The sequence below is a fragment of the Calypte anna genome, chromosome 7, assembly GCF_003957555.1.
Source record: "Calypte anna isolate BGI_N300 chromosome 7, bCalAnn1_v1.p, whole genome shotgun sequence".
NCBI lineage: Eukaryota > Metazoa > Chordata > Aves > Apodiformes > Trochilidae > Calypte > Calypte anna.
Genome location: NC_044253.1, coordinates 8,762,973 through 8,783,552, shown reverse-complemented (window position 1 = coordinate 8,783,552; position 20,580 = coordinate 8,762,973). Strand labels below are relative to the sequence as shown.

The window sequence follows — 20,580 nt, the reverse complement described above, 5'->3', positions numbered from 1 at the left end:
TAGAAATAAAATATGCACAAAAAAATGGAAAGGCTAATTGCCTATCCTTTTCTTTACCTCTTCTTTTTTTCCAGCTTTATTAAAAATCTTAAAGAAGAACCTATACCAGTTCTTCATAATTTTGCACAGGAAAAACTTGAGTTGGATGAAGTGTGGCAGTGTTTTAGTTGGCAAATGTTAGAATGCATTTCCTTTGGAACATGCTGGACAAGTGGTGGTGTTCTTAAACAGATGCTTTTCACAATTCCTCTCCATTCTGGAGTGAAATACTAGAAAGTGTTATACTTTGATATGATATTATGATAGGCATACACTGGATGCCTGCTCAGTCTGAAAGTGTCTGTGTACTATAACACTGTCCCACAGCCCTTGCATTATGAGAACAGTTCATGTTCTTGGAGACAGATAGCTCAAGCTTCATCTTGGGAAGGACAACCCAGGTGCAATTGTGTGGTCAGAGTGGCACTAGGAAACTGGTGGCTCAGCTTTCAGAAAATGAAAATGTACACTAGCACAGTTCAACAGCCATGCTGTGCCCTTGATCTGTCTTGCCCAGCTGAGCAGGAGAGTCAGAGAGGCTGGTAAATGAGCTTAGCAGTTGTGGGTGGCTTTTGCAGCTCTTCTGTGTTGTGCTGTTAGGATCTGGAATGCAGAAAGGATCCACCAGTATCTGTATGGATTTCATTCTCAATGACTGAAGTGTTCACCAGTATTTTTTTTTCTGGAGCAGATGGCTCTTAGATTCTGTGGAGTTGTAACATAGTGTGGCTGCTGAATTAGTAATAGAGATTATGCCTGTAAATGGATATATGGTTTACATTTTCATGACTGTTGCAAGTAATTTGCTTTAGCAGTTTCCCTGGCATAAGGATGAATGTATTTGCTGCTTTCCATGTACTGATGAGAAGAAGAAAACAGTTTGGAGTGGAAAAGAAACATAATAGTAAACCACACCAAGTTGGCAGAATCCTTACTTCATTAAAGATCTGCTCTTAAATGCCAAACAAAATTCATAATCCACTGGAAAGCTTAAATGTTTTCTAAATCTGTTGCTATGCACTTTCCCATTTTAACAGTTCAGAGCCCTATTGTGGTTGTGTTGCTTAGTTGCAGCATGTCATGGTGTCTCTGCTATGTTATTATCTGAAAAAAAATGTATTGACAGCAATAAGCCAAATATAATCCTTTTATCACTTTAATAAAGTAAAGATTCCCTGGCTGTTTTTTGGTTTTTTTGCCACTTGCCAAAACCAGCTCTTGCAGTCATTGACAGTCAAGACCCCTCGTGTAAAAAATGTGCAGTTTTGGCTTCAATACTGCAGTAAGTTTTGGCAAAAGTTCTCATAACAAAGAGTTCTTCAACCTTAATGTCAATTTTCATTACATTTGGACTGCAGTGTTTAATTATAATCTTTTTCAACTAGTTAGAATTCAGTCTGTTGGTTAATTAATGGTGAAAATTGGGGGGAAAAAACCCCCAAATAAACAACAAACAAAACCCCCAACAATTAAAAAGCTTTCTTTTTAAAAAATTTGGCTGTGGAGAAGAATGGGTGGAATGTTGAGTCATAGCCTCATGTTGTGGACAGGAAACCAAACCAACGGGAAAAGAAGTGGAGCAGAAAGCCAAACTTGCTCCACTTCTGTAACTCCTGTCCCATTTTTGTTGTTACTAGTTACAATGCTACCTTAAATCATAAGGACTATAAAGAAGGAAATTCTTCCAACAATAGCTTCTGTGAATTGGCTTCTGGGCATACAAGACAGCTGGAGTAGGACTTTTTGCACAAGTGTGTAGTGAGAGGACAAGGATATGACTATGGTGTGGTGCCATGGCACTTCTAGGCAAGCCTTGAATCACCCTAACTTAATTGGGGTAGGAAAAAAATGAAACTAGGCTACTATAACCAGGCAAAATAACTAACCAGTTTAGCAGAGATTCTGCCCAGTAAGTTACTATTCTGTTGGCATCCAGTTTGTAAAAGCTACACTTTGTTCTGGGACATAATGCATATAGGAGGTCAGGTGGGAAAAGCAGTTGTCAAACATGGAGCCAGAATTTTTGCAATCAGATGCTCTCAGAGTAGATAACCAAACAGTCTTTGTGATGGCTGGCCTATTGTTTAACAGACAACTACTATTAACAGCTCAGATATTGCTGTTCTCAATTACAGGTGTAGTTAGCATGATTATAGAATCAAATTCTCTTTTTTCTCTGTCATTACAGCTGCAAGCTCAATGTGCTGATCTGCAGGCAAAATGTACCGAAGCAAAAAAGCGTTTAACTGAGGTAATCTTCTTGTGGTTTTTCTCTGCACTGATTCTGCCTGAATCATTTTTGAGAAGTTTGTTGTGTGGAGAGTTGTGTTAAACTGTGAAGCTGTTTGGCAGCTACCTCTCTGATCCCATGGTGTGGGAAAGCTGAGTACCAGGAATGATTCTGTGTGTGGAAGTGTATTTCACTTTATTATTAATTTGTAACCCTTAGGTTAAGAGTTATAGTGAAAAGCTGGACAAGAAATTGGCAGCCTTAGAAACAATAGAGTCCCAAGCAGATTCTAGGTAAGTTTCTTTCTTTGTGACCTTTGAAATTCTGAAAAATAGTGGGGTTTAAAATGAATCATTCAATGTTTCTTGTTTTGTCAATCTAAAAAAATAACTAAAATCTTAAAATCAAAGAACTCTCCAGCTTCCCTTCCAAGGACAGGAAAATATGGTATTTTCTAGTGTTTATAAAATTTTAGATATATTTTTTATATATAAAAACATGGTATTCAGTCAGAATGGAAAGTGTCAGTCTGTAATTGAAAAGAATTGTAGGTGTTTAAAGCAGAAATCCCTAGATACCACTAGATGAGCCTTCCTGATTTTGTTTTATTTGAAGCCTTCATCTCACATGAATGAAACTTTCACAATAATGAGGTCAGAAAATAGAAAAATTTTCAAAATACTCAGTGTAATACTAGGCTTTATCTTGAGCTTAACATATCAGTGGTGATACTTGCTTTTTTTTAATTGACACAGATTTATTGAAAAACTTCTTTAGAATTTAAGCTTATTCTAATATCTTTTAGTTCTCCATATGTTTAAATTGGAAACTAAAGGTCTAATGTGGTTTACTGGATCTTCAAATTTAGCGTATTACAGAGCCTGCGGGCACTGGTGGCCATGAATGAAAACCTAAAAAGCCAGGAGCAAGAGTTCAAAGCACATTGTAGGGTAAGTTTTAGTTTCTTATAAAAGGATGCATTAAAACTTGGTAAATAAACAATATATTTCTTCTTGATTTATCCTTATGTGGTGAATCTCTGAGCACACAGAGTGTAGTCAGCTTCTAAATGATGATAGAGAGGTGTGTGCTGTCAAGCATCCTGCTATCCCCTGTTCAGAGGATAGGTCACAGCTAAAAGCAACAAACTCTTTTTGTTTTAAAGGAAGAAATGGAGAGACTTCAACAAAGTATTGAGAATATGAGAGCTGAGGCAGTGGAAAATGGGGAGGAACAGGTAATAGCAAATGTCTGTTTTTATTGTCAGTATTTGTTTCCAAGTGTTGGTTTAGGCCCTTCTGGTTTCTGACATGTTCTGATAAGCATAGAAGTATCTGTTGCAATCTGAAAATTTCTGCACACAATAGACTGTAAAAAAAAAAGCTAGTCAACTGCAACTGTTAACATTAAAAGATGTTAAATTTTTAATGCAGATCATGAATCACTGTTGAAAAAAGTAACAGCAAAAGGTGGTGTTATTGCAGGAGCCACTAAACAGAAAATAGAAAACCACAGAAAACAAAAGGCAGTCTTCACAATTTTGCTACTGTAATACAAAACTGTTTTGGGTTCTCAATTCTAGGAGCCAAATAAGATTATAGAACAGCAGTATAAATCTGAGAAAGATAAACTTCAAAAGATCCGGCTGTTACTGGTGAGTAACTCTTTGGGTATTTACTGGTAAAAAATTACTGATGTTTTCTTATCTTGTAATTCTAATACATCTTTTTGTTGCTCTTAAAGTTTTTCTGCCACAAATCAATTACAAAAAAAATGGAGCCTCAGCCAGTGTGCTTTTTTTTTTTTTTTAATTAATTGTTCAGTAACAAAATGCTGCTTTGGGGGGGGCTTTATCCATTTTAAGAAGAGAACAAGAAGAGGCTTTGTTTTCTCCCTTCCTAACTTTCTATTCAGGCACGAAGAAACAGAGAAATAGCCATTTTACAACGCAAGATTGATGAAGTACCCAGCCGAGCTGAGCTAACACAGTATCAGAAGAGATTTATTGAACTTTACAGTCAGGGTATGTATATCAAGCAGGGACATCCTGCTGAAGGCTAAAGCCCTAGCAGGAGGGCAACTGCATTTTAAGCATATGGCATGTAACAGCAGCACTTGCTAATTTTGTGGTGTCATAAGGGTCTTTTGGTATTCAGGCTGTACTACCTACATACACCTTATTTTCAAGGCTTTAATTCTAACTATAAGACTTTTACTGAGGATGCAGCTTGATGCACAAGATCTCTGGAGACAATTTTGTCTGCATCAACTTCAGCTATTAAGGTTAATGACCAGTGTGTTTAGAAGGTCCTTAATTAAGTTTATAAATGGGGTTGCTGTAAATTTGAATTGTGTTTAATTGTTTGCTCCTAACGTTAGATTTTTTTCCTTGACATGAGAGATCTGATTCTGAACCAAACAATATTGAGAGCTACGAAGTAAAGGCAATTAATTCTAGGGATTGTTTTCTTTCATTTTTTATTATAAATATCCCACAGTATCTTGGTAGGATCAGAGTACAAATTGTCTTAACTTTTTTTTTATGATAAGAAGCTGTAAAATGGGTAAATCTGCTTGGTTGGCTTTTTGGACAGGTACACATTTGCTGTATGTGGATGGTAGGAAGCATGCAAATTGAATTAAAATTCCAAAGTTGTTTCATTGAGTTGGTAACAGGTTGGTATAATTCCTGGTGTATGTTTAATTAACTTGTGTATTCGAATAAGCTAAAATGAGTATCTACCAAGAAGAGCTAGCAAATGTTTTAAAGATTTTCTGCATTTACTAAATATGTGTGTGAACCAAGCTCTTGAGGATGAGCAATTCTAAAATTGTTACCTAACTGATTCAAATCCCTTGCTCTGTTAAGTGTCACAGCTCTAGTGACACAGCTGTGTGGTATCTTCCGTGTATTTTGTCCAACTCGGGGCCTGGAATAGATGTACTTTCTTTGTGAGTACAAGTCCAGGACTTCCTTCTCCCTGCTTTGCTTCTTATGTGCCAAGCTGTTCATTTCATCAAGTCCAGCTATAAAGACAACTGTGTTGTCTTTTAAATTTTCTACAGATTTCCTCTGTCATTTCTAAGTGAACTCAGACAAATAATCTGTGGTCAGAACATCGACCTGCTTGGAGGATGAGGGCTTCATATGAAGTACAGAAAGGTTTAAGTCAAAAACTTGTCCAGCTTTGGATGTAGTTTTAAGATGCGTTGAACTTTATGTGGCTTTATTTCCTATAGTACAAAATAACAAGACAAGACAACAAGACAAGATAACAAGACAAGAGGGCATGGTCTTAAGTTGTGTCAGGGGAAGTTTAGGTTAGATATTAGAAAGAATTTCTTTACGGAGAGAGTGATCAAGCATTGGAATGGGCTGCCCTGGGAAGTAGTGGATTCTCCATCCCTGGAGATATTTAAAAAGAGACTGGATGTGGCACTCAGTGCCATGGTCTAGCAACTGCAACGGTGGTTCAAGGGTTGGACTTGATGATCTCTGAGGTCCCTTCCAACCCAGCCAATTCTGTGATTCTATGGTTCTATGATATGTGTAGTAACTTGGGTAGCACACTGGTAAGTCGTGGCCAGGAACTTGCACTATACAAGCTATGTTTCTGAGCTGAAAACTTCATCCAGTCTTCCTGTGAGTTGTGGTATTTTTTTAGAGGCTTTTAATTTAGTCACATTCAAGTGATCTGCAGATTTGCCAAAACCTTTTTCTTTGAAGTTGATCCAAGGTATGTTGGACAGCAGAGTCTTCAGTGATGCCATCCAGCCTCACTGGTTCTGTACTAAAATGCTTTCAAGTTCCAATATTCCCTTCTTTATTTTTGACATAACAGAACCCTCTCCCCTTGAAAACTTGAAGCTCTGGTTTCAAGAGAATCAGTGAGCAAATTGGCTGCTGCTTCTTCCTCTTCTTGCTTTGTCTGTGTTACCTCACATGGGCTCTGGTGTATGCCTGTAAGACTCTGTGAGCTGGTACAACTTTCTAACCCAGTGGAAATCCTGAAAAGTTTTCTCTCTCTGCTGGTATGTGGAATCCACTCATAAAAGATCTGTGACTACTAGAACTGCTTCAAGAAAGGGAAGAGCTGCAGGGAGGAAATGTTTTGGGAAGAGCCTGGTGTCTTCCATTTGGCAGCAGCAAGTCCTGCAAAAAACCCAACTAAGAATGAACACCTGAAATAAGCCCGTTGGTGATCCTCATATTCATGCAGTTTTTCAAGAAGCAGCTTGACTTCAGCATCTGGAAAACCTTTGTGGAACATGCTGAAGAGCTTTTACTGATTTGTCAACCTATCTCAGGCTTTCCTGAATTCCTCAGTGCTTTCAGCCTCCCAGCACTCGGCATGTGCAGAACATGTCACAGCCATACTGCAGCAGTGAGAAAGCCCTCTGGTCCTGAACATCTGCTGCAGGACAGCCACTGCTGGATGTCTGTCATTAAAGCATTCAGCTTGGAGCTTTGGGTTGCTCTTGGGCTTCAGCTGGAGAACAGAATTCTAGAAATCAAAAGTTGGACTTTCTTTAAAACTCTGGGTGTTTAATGAGACTGTGGTGTGGGAGGGAGGTCACGCTGTCTGTAAATGGTGCTCTTCAAAAGCTTAGGCCAGTCCATCAGTTCACTAAAGGTTGTTTATTTTTAAAGGTGGCAACTTGTTAGCCTCTAATGTAATGAGCAGGACTTGACTTAATCTTACTCATGTCCTCTGGAATAATTTTCATTATCAAATCATTTGATCTATTTTAACCTATGCATGTTTTTTGCAGGTTCAGGATTCAACACAGTGCCTAATATATTAACCATTGTAATTTTTGCCAGCTGCCCAGCTCCATTGAACTCTTTCCTTGTGAATCACATGTATCTTAGGTTTCCTTCATCATTGAAGACCTCGAGAATTAAATGCACACTCCAGCAGATTTGAGTAGCAGCCATCATCTTGCAGGCCCAAAGGGAATGCATGTCTGAGCCCTACCTTCCCCACCAACCTGTGACTGAGCTTTAAAACAATGAAGACCTGTCTTGGGCATCTTGCACATTTGTAGCTTTAAATATATGGTATAATGCACTTCTTCCCATGCAGTCCCATCAAATTACCCATTTCCTGTCCCTGCCCAGCCTGTGCCTCCCTGCCAGCATGAGAAAGCTGTGGGAGGGCAGCTGTTAGCAGCACAGCAGTTAGGATATAAAGGTAAAGCTTATGAATGAAGGATGAACAGAGTGGTGAGGAAGCACTGCTGATAGTACCAACGTGTTTGCATTAAGGACTGTCAGCAGTTGAGGCTTAATTTAAACACTGAGCTGTGTTGGTGTCATAAAATCTGATAGCTGCAAAACCTGCTGGAGATTTACATGCACTGGGAGTATTCTTCCAGAATATTTTCAATGGTGCATTCCATTATTGATGGTGGAAAGTGCTTTATATAAAGCCTACATAGTATTTTTTTACAGATTCCATTTAATCTCATGCTCTTTTATTATTCTACCCTTTTTGTTTGCAGTCTCAGCAACTCACAAAGAAACAAAGCAGTTCTTTACTCTTTATAATACACTGGATGATAAGAAAGTATATTTGGAAAAGGAGGTAAGAAAAGATTATTGTTTTATAAATATTCAGTCTGCTGAGAAGGAGATAGTGGGTTTTTTTTACTTGGTATTTACTATATTCAGTCATGTCAGAGCAGAGTTATCAGTCTTTTAGAGTAAAAATGGAAACAACTGATTCATAAGAGTATTTGTAATGTTGAGGTCTGTGTTGCACAAGAATTGTTACAGCAGCATGTTTAAAATTACTATGTTCACAAAACATGACCAACATTTGATTAGCAAATATCTCTGCCTGGGTATCACAGAACCATATTACCCTCTTACTCTTTTTTTGCTTGATGTCTTTTATTATGAACCAGTGCAACAGTGTTTAACTTTGGAGAGCAAATTCCAAAGTTAGTTCTCAGGGTCTGAGCCTGCCTACACGGAAGTTGCTGGTAATTTTACTGGATCAGGGCCAGAAGTGTAGTTTCATTAAAGCTACTTATTTTGTCCCCTTTCCCCCGCTCCCTATTCTGTAGAGCTTCAGCTCTTTCTTTGGTCTGACTTAATTGGGTGATTTCCATTTTCTTGTTTTTTACCATGGCAAGCATGTGACTTGAGCAAAGATGGAGAAATAGGAGCAATCAAGGCTTGATGAAAATGATGACAGTATTTTAAAAATGCATGCTTTGCTGCTTCATGCTTCTCTGTTTATTCTAATAAAATAAGAACAGATAGTTTTGCATTAGTTAGATATAATTGCTTAATTTTTGAGACAAGCAGCAGTGAAATCTCTGACTGTATAAAGGCACTATCTCCTGCTTTTGAAGATGGTGAGCAGCCATTTCCTCCCCTCAAGCAGCTGCTTTGATCCATGTGCTAGATAGTTTTCAGATTTTCAATTCAGAAAAGTCAGTAGTTTGTGTAGCTTTTCTAGGGGCATGTGATCCTGACCACAGCTTGATACAACCCAATTGAAGGAATATGTTTAAATACAGAATAAGTCTTTAATAGTCTTTAGTTGGAGAGCAGGAGAAACTTTGGCCCTTCAGGCTAGAATCATATTAGGCATGTCCAAGAGCACATTGATTGTGGAGGGGAAAAAATAACTTCATCCCTTCCTGATTCTTCTATTTAGTTCTCTAGTAACAGGGTGTGGTTTACTTGCTTTGGTACTGATAGCCTTGAATAGTGCTCCATGGGAGTCTGCTGGAAATCTCCCTGACATTCTGCTTCTGTGCAGAACCTACAGATATTCTCAGAAATGAAATCTTTTTCCTTTTGTTAACACAGAAGTCTGAGTTTCCTTACTTCCCTATGTACTGTTGTCATTCTACCGTGCTAAAAACTTTCCCCAGTTTGTCCTGGTCCAAATCCTTGAAGGCATGACTGCAGTGGCAGAGTAGATCTGACCCCTTCTGTTTCAGAAAAGCTTTGTACTGCTCAATTAATGTCAGAATTCAAGCTGCATGACAGTAAATATGAAAGAAACTTCTACTGACCAGGTGATTTTACATGTGCAAATCAGTAAATGTAAAACCATCTCAAGTTCTGTGTTGAATTGAGCCTCACAGCTTTTTTTCTCATGTGCATACCTGTATTTTGAGTTAGGTCAATGGTCAGTACAATTCAGGATCTTACCAATAACCTGCAGTGGTGATTGTCATGTCCCCTAGAAATACCTAATTTCTGGGAGAGATTTCAGTTTCGCATGAGAAAATGCTGTTTCTAAAACTCACTCTACCTGATGGTCCCAAAGATCCTCAGATGAATTACTTTGGAATTAGTGGTGTCAGTTACCTTTTCATCTCCTGAAAATCCCACTAAGAATTTTCCTAGAAAGTTTTTCTAGTATCAAAAACCTGCAGTAACACCACAGAGTATCAGTTACCTACTGAACATTCAGGAACCCTGCCTGTCCAACTTGCATCCCAGGGCAAGAATGGGTGTTGAGTATAATGGCTGCCCAGAGGTCCTGGCAAATGCCTTCCCTAAGTCTGTAAGAAGATTATCACATGTTTTTTGTGTCTGTGGTCTTTCATTGCTTTCATTTTATTTGAAATGTTGAAATGTATTCCTAGCATGTTATCTGCAACCTGTTGTTTTATAATATACCAGATTTGAAATGCTGCCTTAAGCAGCAGCTATAGAATTCACATTGCTTTAAGTTCTCCCTTAGGTTAGGATTTAATACACTTTTGTTTTCTTTTGTGGGCAACTCTGTGAATTTAAAAAGCATATAGAGATTGTTTTTGAAATGAACACATAAAAACCAGGTGACAGAATACAGAGCAGATGTGTTTCATTGTTGTATAAATTGAGAGTACTGTTGCCAGTATAATTCAGTGCCTCTTTGGGGGTTTTGGTTGGGTTAGGGTTTTTTTGGTGGTTTTCTTTTTTCAATTTCAAGCTTCACTTACATGGATATAATTTCAAAAGGCAAATAAATTGATCAAGGGTTTCTCTTAGCTTGCTGTCAATCACAAGAGAGAGAGGTCTGAATGGCTTTTGATGCGGTCGTTGTTAAATGTATAATATGAGATTTCCATGTGTTGCTTTTAATATTAGAACCAAGGTTTCAGCAAGTAAACATTGTCTAGTAAAGTACAAAAGATGCCTCTGGCATCTGAACCTCAAAGATTTCTGGAATACATTTGTGCATTTTCTTGCAATTTTTTTCTCTTTTTTTTTAATTTTTATTTTTTCCCTTCCAGCAAAACCAACCCTTTCATTATATATGCTGAGCTTAATTGCTTTAAAATAGTAATACCAGGAATTGTTATACAGTGGAATTTTGGCTACAAAGGTCATAGTTCTGTCAGGAAAGGGTTTTGTGAATCTAATTATTATTTTAATTACATTTGGTGAAACACTGATTTTTTTTAAAATACTTTTAAGCTCATTTTTTCATTATGTCTTTGACTTTTGGGGGTTTAAACACTGATTTTCCTGTTTGCAGTGTTACATACCAGCATTCTTACTGTGCAGTGGTTGTGAAGTATTACTTCCATGACTTAAATGTTTTGTAATGTAAACTGTAATTACATTCTTAAGCACATGCTGATGGGAAATACATTGAGGGAGAGAGGTGGACTTGGCAAATATTGATGAGTCATGCAGTAATTTCTTTCCCTTAAGTAACAGGAATTCTTAAGCATATTAGCAACTTTGAAGCCTATTCAGGATCTGAATTTTTTCATAGTGAGGTTTTTCATAGTAAGATTAGGAATAACTGCAGGGTGTGCCATGCCTGTGCTTACTGCTGTCTCATTTAGATGAAAGGTTTTAAAGATCAGTTCAGCTTTCCATAGCAGTGAAGCAAGTGATTCTCTTGGCAATACATAGCTTTGTTTAGTGCAGAACACTTTCAAGTGTTTGTCCAAAGAGAAATAATCTCATTAATTGCTTCTTGGTAAATTCTAGTGGCCATAGCAGTAAGTAGAAAGGAAAAAAAAAAAAACATCAATGGTGATTACAAAGAAAACATTCAGTATATAGTTTAATCAGTTGGGGGACGTTACCAGAGAGCAAGGAAATTTTCCTTTGATGCTGTTAGAAATTTCTATTTCTGTCTCAATTCACTGCAATAAGTGTCTTATAAAAGAAGCCACAAATGTCAAATGCCATTCCATGTCATTGGAAATTTTTTTTCTTTTTTCTGGTGCAATGCTCTGCTTAGGTGCTAAGTTTTTTTCTTCTTTCCTGATTCACAGGTTAACTTATTGAATTCTATTCATGACAACTTTCAGCAGTAAGTAATGGTCATTTTTCTCTTGATAATTGAGAGACAGAGTCTAAAAATTTATTGGAATTTTTTATGAACTTAAACTGTTTTGTAAGAGTTTAATTATGCTTAAGCCAATATTTGGAGAGTAAAAGACTGTGGAATTACCTGACTTCTGTAGCAAACATGTTTTTAATCTGGCTTTTCAGCTGCAGTTGTGGAAAAAAATCATTCAGTCATACTTTTCCTGGCATTAATTTAAATGTTTTTCACCATTTTGTGTAGCTGTGGGTATTACATTATGTACAAAGCATTAGACCAGGATATATTTTGGACATATTTATGATAGACAAACTCTATTTAATAGTACTAGTGAAATATGAAGTCTTTAGATAAAATTGTACATCCCTTGGAAGTTTGAGGTCAAATATCAGTCTGTAATGTAGCTGGCTTTTTGTTTTGTTTTTTTGGGTTGTTTTGCTTAAAAAAAAAATGTCCAGTATAAATTTTTGTCATAGCAGTGCAGTTCAATATAGCTTAATAGATTTAAGTAATTCTTCCTACTGTATCTTTTTGTAATGCTGTTGTAAAATTACAATATTTTTATTTTTTTAAGAGTAATTCACTCTCTTTACTTACTTCTAGACATATGTCTTCCATTTCAGGCCAGAAGTTTTAATTTATTATTTTAATGTGTTTTGTTTGGATTTTTTTGTGACATCCAAAACTTTAAATTACAACCTAAACCAGGAATTAAGTAGTTCAGATGTTTTCTTGTGCAGCAGGGATTATATGTAGGTTTTTGCTCAGTGATGAGATCCTTTTGATTCTGTCCAGTAAGTAGAAACAAATGGTGTAATGGACAACTGGATTGGGATTTTTGTTGGGTGGGGAAGACCTTATTTTCTTTGGATTATATTTCTTAATCTATTTAAGATGAGCTATAAGTTTAAAATGACTTCTGGATGTTGGCTATTAGGGAATTAATTTATCTTTTAGAATATTAACTCATCTCCTAGTCCTCTACTTGCCTTCTTAATATTTGCAACAGCTGCTTTTCTGAAGTTTGTGCTTTTGGTTAGTTAATAGCAATTTAGTTCTGTATAACAGATGAAAGAAAGGGACAGATGTGAACTGACCATGAGAACCCTTGTGATGAGTTCTGTAGTCTCTGTTCCTGAAATCAGTGATTCAAAAGATGAATTTTTACACAGAACACTAAGCAGGGAGATTCTTGGTCACAGGTAATATGCTAGACAACTATAGATGAGACAAGCTGTCCCATATCCTTCTCAGTTGTTATCTGTCTGTCTTTTCAGAGCCATGGAATCTTCTGGGTCTCGTGAGCAGTTCTTAAGGCAAATGGAGCAGATTGTAGAAGGCATTAAACAGAATCGAATGAAGGTTACACACTCTTCTCACTTTCTTTGCTAGAACCTAACAAATACTTCAGAAAAGCCTCTTGGCCAATAAGTGTGCACTGAGAAATCCATTCTGTGAGGTGCAAATTAAGCAGGCAACTAACAAGTATTAGTTTATTATTGATGTTTTTAACCTGATATAGAAAAGACTCCGTTGCTGATGAGTGTGTTGTGTCCACATAGCAAATGAAAGGGCTTTGTGGGTGAGCAGAGCCCCAGTGGCCATTCAGAGAAGATAAAACTGTTTCTGGTAACACTTGGGGCTCTTTTGTAAAAGCACAGCCTCAGTGGGCTTGTGTTAAGTGGGCTTGAGGCAATGCTAGCATTAAGTCCAACAGCAGCTCCAAGTGAAGCTCTCCACAGGCAAATTTGCATATGGTGGATAGGCTTAAGTACTTCCTGATAAAGCAGCTGCTAACTTGCAGCTATTGAATTGTTTCACTCTTTTATTTTCAAATGAAAACATATTAATATTTTCACAAGTCCCATAAAGGGACTCTGAGATTATTTTCCATATGGAGCCAGAAACTTCTTGCTAGTGGTTTATAGCTGTTCTTTATTTGAGTTTAATTGGAATTCAGTTTCTCTCAGTTGAGAGAAAACAAAAATATTGCTCATGATAGAGTAGATAATAATTTGATTGATTTCCTAATACTGGTGAGAATACAGACAACAAATGGATGTTAAGAAAGTTTTAACAGCTCATATGGTTCCTTGGGGAAGAGCTCTGCAGCAAAAGGGAAGGCTTTTTTTATTCTTTGCCTAGGAAATGTCTGTTGGATGACTTTTTCAACAGACAGGCTAGCTGTATGCTCTAAGGGTTATTCATCCCTGTGATGGTTCAGTCTTGCCTATTCCTCTGCAGTGCATCAGAAGTGCTCACAGCACCCACAGTTTCACCATTCACTCTTAAAGTACATCCACTTTAACTGGGTTTTGTACAGCTCTGAAGACCTTATAGTTTATCCCTGAAGAGAAATTTCAGTTTTGGAAGCCCATCATATTGTAACTGCATTGCAGAAGAGGCCTAAGGAGAAGTCAGACATGCTTGTCAGTGAGAGTGAGTAACTTGCAAGCAAGCATTTCTGTGAGAGCAGATACTGATGAGGCTTTCTGAGGACAGAGTAAGCAAGTTTCTACTGAGAGGAGCATGTTGAGAGATTTGTCATGGTCGTCCATAAAGGCATCAGTGTATCTAAGGGTAAATCATCTCTCTGTAGGATAAAAGGATATCAGAGGATAAATAGGGCCTTATCTCTTGACAAGTAGCTAGTTCTTAGATGTTTTAGCAATGCTGGGTTTAGTCTCATCCTAAAGGAATTGGATACATGTGGTAATGCTTTTTTCTGCATTAACACCTTTGATGTTTTTTCTTCCTTGTGCATAACTTTAAAAAAAACTACTGGTTTGAAAAACAAGTTATGTTAGGAGAGACTCTCTTTGATTCTGTAAAGGAGACATATCTTGTTAGTAGTGTTTGTAGTCAGGGAGAGTTTGAGGTCTGCTCATTTCTGTTGGAACTCAGAAGGATCGGTGTTGACATAAGTCTAGAAATGCAGCAGGATCTGCTGCTTTGGAATGACCTGGTTGTCTTGCAGTTCTTGGGACTGCATTTTTCCCCTGTCCAAATTTAGGAGAGCAGGCAAAAATAATCTGGGGGGAGAGGAGTACAACAGGACTTTTATAGTATGGTTGTGCCCCAGTACCAAACAGAGAACAGAAAAATTTGCTCTCTAGACTAGCAGCAAATTTGTCTGTGGTGGTGTGATGGAAGAACTTTATTAGAACCACCTCTGAGAGGAAGGCAGTCTTTCTACAGTAAGAGCCAATTGCCTTCACATTTAGGAACTGAAGTTATGTTTGTCACAACTTTGTCATGAAAAGAAAAGAGAACTTCTGTGTGTGGGTCCTGAGCAAGTACAGCGTTGCACAGGAATGCAGAGATGTCTCCCTGTTTGTTAAATGTAACAAAATCAACCAAATCAGTATCTCTCTGTGGCCTCAAAAACTTTTCTTTTTTTGTTAATAAATTTAAATGTGCCATCATTGAGCTAGGTTTGTAGGTAAGGTTGAGGTAAGATTCCTGGGTAGCAGAGCTTTGAGCCTCAATTTCATTCTCAGTACTCCCTATAGTGCCACTGGTGATGAGACTTCAGCAAGAGGTTTTTAATGTTCTTTTTAAGAGCCTAAGTGTTCATTGCATTTAAAGCACAAGAGATATCACTTAGGAAGCATCTGTCTCCCATGGTCTATTGTAGTCCAAAGTTTACAACTGTCTATTTTAGAGAACTGTTCCCTTACAGAAGTTTGTGTGTGTCCCTCAGACAGTGTGTAATCTCTTAACCTTCTGCTCTAACAGATGGAAAAGAAGAAGCAAGAAAACAAAATGCGACGAGACCAGTTGAATGATGAATACTTAGAGCTCCTAGAGAAACAGAGGCTTTACTTTAAAACAGTGAAAGAATTTAAAGAGGTAAGAACATTTTTGCTAATTAAACTGGCAGGTGTTTAGTAAGCCATTTTGGCCTGACTTATGCATCAATAAAATGCACAAAAATTTCTAATATTATGTTTATTACATCACATTCATGATGCCTCTTGATGAGGCATATGATTTTGGACTCTGTATTTGAATCTGGAAATGTTTTTCTTCACTGATAGACTAGCACTACCTCCATGTTACAAGGAAAGCACTAATTTGTTACAAAACAAGCTGAATATTTAGGTTTCCAGATGGAATCTCTTGAAGATCTAGGAGCAGTAAGGTTGGGAGGAGAGAGAGGTGTGAATAAGAGGGGGAATCCAGAGTCTTAGTAGTTACAAATACCTCTAGGAACCAGCCTTGTTTCCTAACCACTGTGAAAGCACTGCTTAACACTTCATTGCTTTAGCCTCTCCCAAGCTTTTTATTATAATGTGCCTTTGTTAGTTATTGTCTCCATGACAATGAATGACAAAGTAGTGCTGCCAGGCAAAATTGACATTTGGCTTCAGATGTTTGAGGAAAAACATCTTTGTGTAATTTGTCCTGCTTTGTTTCAGGACAGTTCCTTTCTATTTTGGACAATGTGCTTTGAAACTGTTCAGCTTTTCTGACATGCATGATTTTATGTCCCAGCTGCATAAGTTTCATGGTGGTTTTTTGGTTGGTTTGTTTTGGGGGTTTTTTTGGGTTGTGTTTTTTGGGGGTTTTTTTTGGGGGGGGGGGTTGGTTTTTTGGTTTTTTTTGGTGGAAGCATAAATAAGCAATTTGTGTTACATTGCCTTGTGAGGGAACTTCTACTTAATCTTGCAATTGAAGCTATGGTTGTTGTGGTGTTGAAATCAGGTGTTGTGTTCTTATAGAGTTGTTCCCTGAACACTGACTTTTTTTGTAAAAAGCCCTGTGAAGTTCCAGATCACCTAGAAGTAATCAGATTTATTCAGTCTATAAGAATGTAGATTTTCTGTAAGTTCTTGTAATAACTCTAAAGGAGTGGTCAAGCAGCATGCCTTTGGGCTTAAATGTCATAGTTTAATGAATATTTCCACAGGAATAACATGATTGATGATTCAGAATTACCTTCAGCTCATCACTCACTCCAGACTACTTTGGATTTTGGAGATATTTCAAAATAAAGGGTTTAATTTTGCAGGTGGGAAGATTATAACTGGTGGAATTAAGAGCAACCACCACTTTGTGTTTGCTTTCTGTTACCAGGAATGCCGTAGGAATGAAATGCTGCTGTCCAAGCTGAAAGCTGCCTCTTCCTGAAGAATTCCAGCTGGTGAAGTTCACAGATGATTGTTCAGTCCATTGAATCTCTTTTGTGAGGTGACAGTTAAAACTGTAATGTAGATATATATAGATATATATATATATAAAATATATACACTCATCTGTAAAAGCCTTTTTTTTTTCCAGTATGTATTCAGTTTTACATTCCTTCATCACATGGCTGTATTATTCATTATTGCCTCCACTACACAGTAAAGAGTTAACACAGTACAGTGAAATAGAAATATTGTCTAATTTTATTTATTTGGGGGGTTTTTCTACATTACAATGTTGGGGTTTTTTTGTTTAGGTTTTGTTTGTTTGTTTGTTTTGGGGGGTTAGCATTTAATTAGGTCAATATTCTAGAATAAGAGATATGTACTGTGTAATATGTCAAGTACCACAAGATGAGCACTGTGCAATACAGTGGTTGGTTAATTTTGGCCAAACAAACTCACAACATGAGATTCTGGAAACTTTCTTCACCAGCTAATAACATCACTTTATTTTAATTTACACTCTAGCCATAGATAGGAACCCAAAGGAGAGAAATTAATTTCTGATGGTTAAGACATAAACTTACCTTGGATAATCCCTGGTGTAAAATTACAGATTTATATTTTTATAAAGTCTAGATGTTGTATAAATTTCTTTGAAGTTTCATTTTTATATATAGGCAGTGTGCTTGTTAAATTAATAGCTCCAAGAAAAAACAAACCTTAATCACTAGGGCCTTCATGTTATCCCTGACTGGGATGGAAAGCAAAGTCTATGTCACCTGTATTATAAGAAGATAAAAGATTCAGACATTCTGCTCAAGTGAACTGATGCTCAACTTGGAAGACAAGAACCTATTTACCCTGCTGAAGATTTTCCCTTGAAAGTTTAGGAACTTTGTGGAACACTTTCTGAAGCATTTTTCTATCTGTGTATACAGGATTTTATAATTTAAACAGTTGCTTTTTGTACTTAACAGGATTTTGGACTGAATTCTTAATGTAAATCACACCCTGGGGAGAACAAAAAACACATTATTTTTTTTCCAGTAGCCCTGATGACAGTGCTGTTCAATTGCTTTCTGTGGCACTGGATATAAAATAAAGAATGTTTGGAATCCATTGACCTTCTGCTATTATGTTTTTAAGGTGATACTTAAATTTTTGAAGCCTTAATTTGAATTGTGAGGGCATGAAAAGATTAATTGTGCCAGTATTCACTCATAAGGATGTTTTCATGTGTCACATAGCAATCAGTAGCATTTTGTTTTCCTGCTTTTGGTAACCTTGGTTTTCTGGTATTTGCACAAATGATCAAACCTGGTACATGCAAAGAAGGCCCGTGGAGGGTTGGATTTATCTCCCACAGGCACCTGCTTAAAATGCAGATTTCTCATTGGAGACAGTGCAAGTTCATCAGACTGCAGAACCCAATTCTACTGGTTTTGAACACAAGGAAAGGTTTGGTATTAGCATGTGCATTTATGCAAACTCTGTAGCAGTGAAAATGGAGGAAAGTAGGCATTTGTTAAGCCTTGTGTAAGGAGTCTGTTAACCTCCTGCCTAGGTAAAATGCAGTGAACTACCAGAAATGTGACAGACTAGATTCAATGTGATGTGTCTTCTGTGTTTTTGTGACAACCTGAAACCCTTTTCCTGTTCCTTCACTACAAAGAAAGAAAGTCATTTTACTGAGCCAGCTGGCACTTACTCCCCCCACTAGTTACTGAATTAACATGTACAGGCTGCTCCTCTTGTAGGCATTCAAAGTCTGCCTTCCTAGAGCGAGTGACATAATGAATACAAAATTACATTCAGAGTTATTTCAAATGAGGAAAATTGCATTGAGTGCTCCTTGCAGACTTTGCATAGTCAGCTTTGATATTAGGAGACATCATCTGTGTCTTCAGACTTTGCCCTCTACAAAATTAGTAATTCTCTTTCTAATTCATAAATTAAATATTTTAACTTTAGCATTGAGATAACCCATTTGTGAATTTAAGCTTTGTATTTGCATACTATGCACTTCTAAAAAAAAAAAAACTTGAATGAACATTTCACTTTGAGTTTTATGATTTTCATCAAAATTGCTTTAGTTTCAAGCAGAATTTCATTGGTAGGGCCAGTAATGAACTTATATGTACAATAAGTGATGTGATTATTTGTTCAGTGTAACATTCAACTTGCACTTACCTGTTACAGATACAGTAACCTGGAAACTTCACCATGAAATATAAAAACATTGAATCCACTGCTCTGGCTAGATGCTAGTGATTTTGGCTAAGATGCAAGTCTGGGGTTTATGAAGATCCTGTTATTCCTCATGGAAAATAAAGTCCAGCTCACAACTTACTGCGATTGACTCACTGTGTCAATGTCTTACTGTAGAAGATTGGCATCTGGGGCATTTAAGCACTATCTTTGCTTTCAGATCTCAGTGTGAAAGAAGCTGGAGAGGTATGGACAAGTCACAGTTGCCATTCCTTGCTTTCTGCATATGATGTGTATGTTGTGGATGCCATTTCTTCTCATAGCCTGGGATGAATCACAAAAGAAACACTTGGACCACCAGGCAGCCTGATTCCTCCTCCCAGATAAGATGGTGACTGTCAAGCTTAACCATCAGATCAAGCTGTCAGATTTAGTGTGGGGGAGCAAGTACACATCATGCTGGGGCTACTCGTGGGAAGGTGATTTTTGGGAACGTTATCGAAGATGTTTTTAAAATATAAACATGACAATCCTGCTGACCCGAAACAACTGAGTTAATTTTGGTTTCCAGTGAAATGATGACAGCTCTGTGTCAAAATGAAGGGCAGTGCCAAGAAGAAACTTCTAAGTGGAGTTTTCAAAGAAGGGAGGGTAGTGCTTTGAAGTGGTTTTCCTTTAAGTCAGTAAGCTTCAATGTGTAGCATGTCTCTTGAGATTTAAGGTATTTTGGCATAAAATGATTACATTAGTTTTTTGATCTGCACAATTAGAAGTATTTTCAATGCCCATAGTTTTATTGGAGCTGTGCAGCTAAGGCACAAAATTTTGAGTGTGTAGATGAATGTGTGCAAGAGACTGTACAAACCTGTAGTAAGCAGAATCTGTCTTAATTCTCTATATCATCTGGTTGCAAAGGAAAAGCTGAAGTTTCTCAGCATTTTAACTGAATATGGCTTGAGGTCTTTGACTGTTTAAAGAGAACAATCTCCCCCTGAATTCATTTGGAGTTACCAAGCTTGTAAAATAAGGGTACTTGTAGCAAAACCCCTTTTCTTTTTTCCTTTTATAGAGCTTGCTCAGAGCCTTAATTTGCATTTCAATAGATTTAATTATTTTGGTTTAATTATTTTGATATGCTGATGAATTAACTGCTGCAAACTAAGTCTGCTCTTTGTTTCAGAAGCTGAGACAGTCTCTGAATTCAAGGCATACATTTACCTTACAACCACAACAGCTTTATGTGCAGTTCCACAAGTGCACTTGTAAAATATCTCTTGGGGGTGTAATCAGTGACACACCTAATCCAAGCATGACAAAATCCAGACAATCTTTTTGTAACAGTACATGAAAATGAATGCAGTACTGCCCTGAGTCACTATTGATTTGAATAAAAAAAAATCTTGAAAGGCAAGCTAAAATGTCAGCAGTATTTACTTTTAAGATTTATTCCCTTCTTCATCTTTATTTCATGAAAAATCTGCTTCCCGCAGTATGATCTCAGTGTGCAGATTCCTGAACATGTTTTTATTTGATGTGTATAGCAGTATTTGGGGACAGGAAATGCATGGCATGAAAAGGCATTTTTCTGTGTGACAAAGGAGCCTGTTGCACTCTTTTAGTCTCCAGAGATGCTGTGGTACAGATGTATCCAGCCACACAGGAGACAGCA

At 37.3% G+C, this 20,580-nt stretch overlaps 1 protein-coding gene across 1 annotated transcript in view; it reads left to right on the top strand.

The window, feature by feature from the left end:
• The window catches only part of CCDC93 (coiled-coil domain containing 93), a 40,406-nt gene extending 22,584 nt beyond the window's left edge, over positions 1-17,822 (top strand). Inside the window, exons 13-23 of the mRNA XM_030454191.1 lie at positions 2,228-2,290; positions 2,489-2,562; positions 3,138-3,219; positions 3,435-3,506; positions 3,852-3,923; positions 4,184-4,292; positions 7,775-7,857; positions 11,516-11,553; positions 12,846-12,930; positions 15,307-15,420; positions 16,648-17,822. Of these exons, the coding sequence (XP_030310051.1) occupies positions 2,228-2,290; positions 2,489-2,562; positions 3,138-3,219; positions 3,435-3,506; positions 3,852-3,923; positions 4,184-4,292; positions 7,775-7,857; positions 11,516-11,553; positions 12,846-12,930; positions 15,307-15,420; positions 16,648-16,701 (846 nt within the window). The 3' untranslated portion in view covers positions 16,702-17,822. The remainder of the gene's footprint in view (positions 1-2,227; positions 2,291-2,488; positions 2,563-3,137; positions 3,220-3,434; positions 3,507-3,851; positions 3,924-4,183; positions 4,293-7,774; positions 7,858-11,515; positions 11,554-12,845; positions 12,931-15,306; positions 15,421-16,647) is intronic.
• Positions 17,823-20,580: the final 2,758 nt, after the last annotated feature.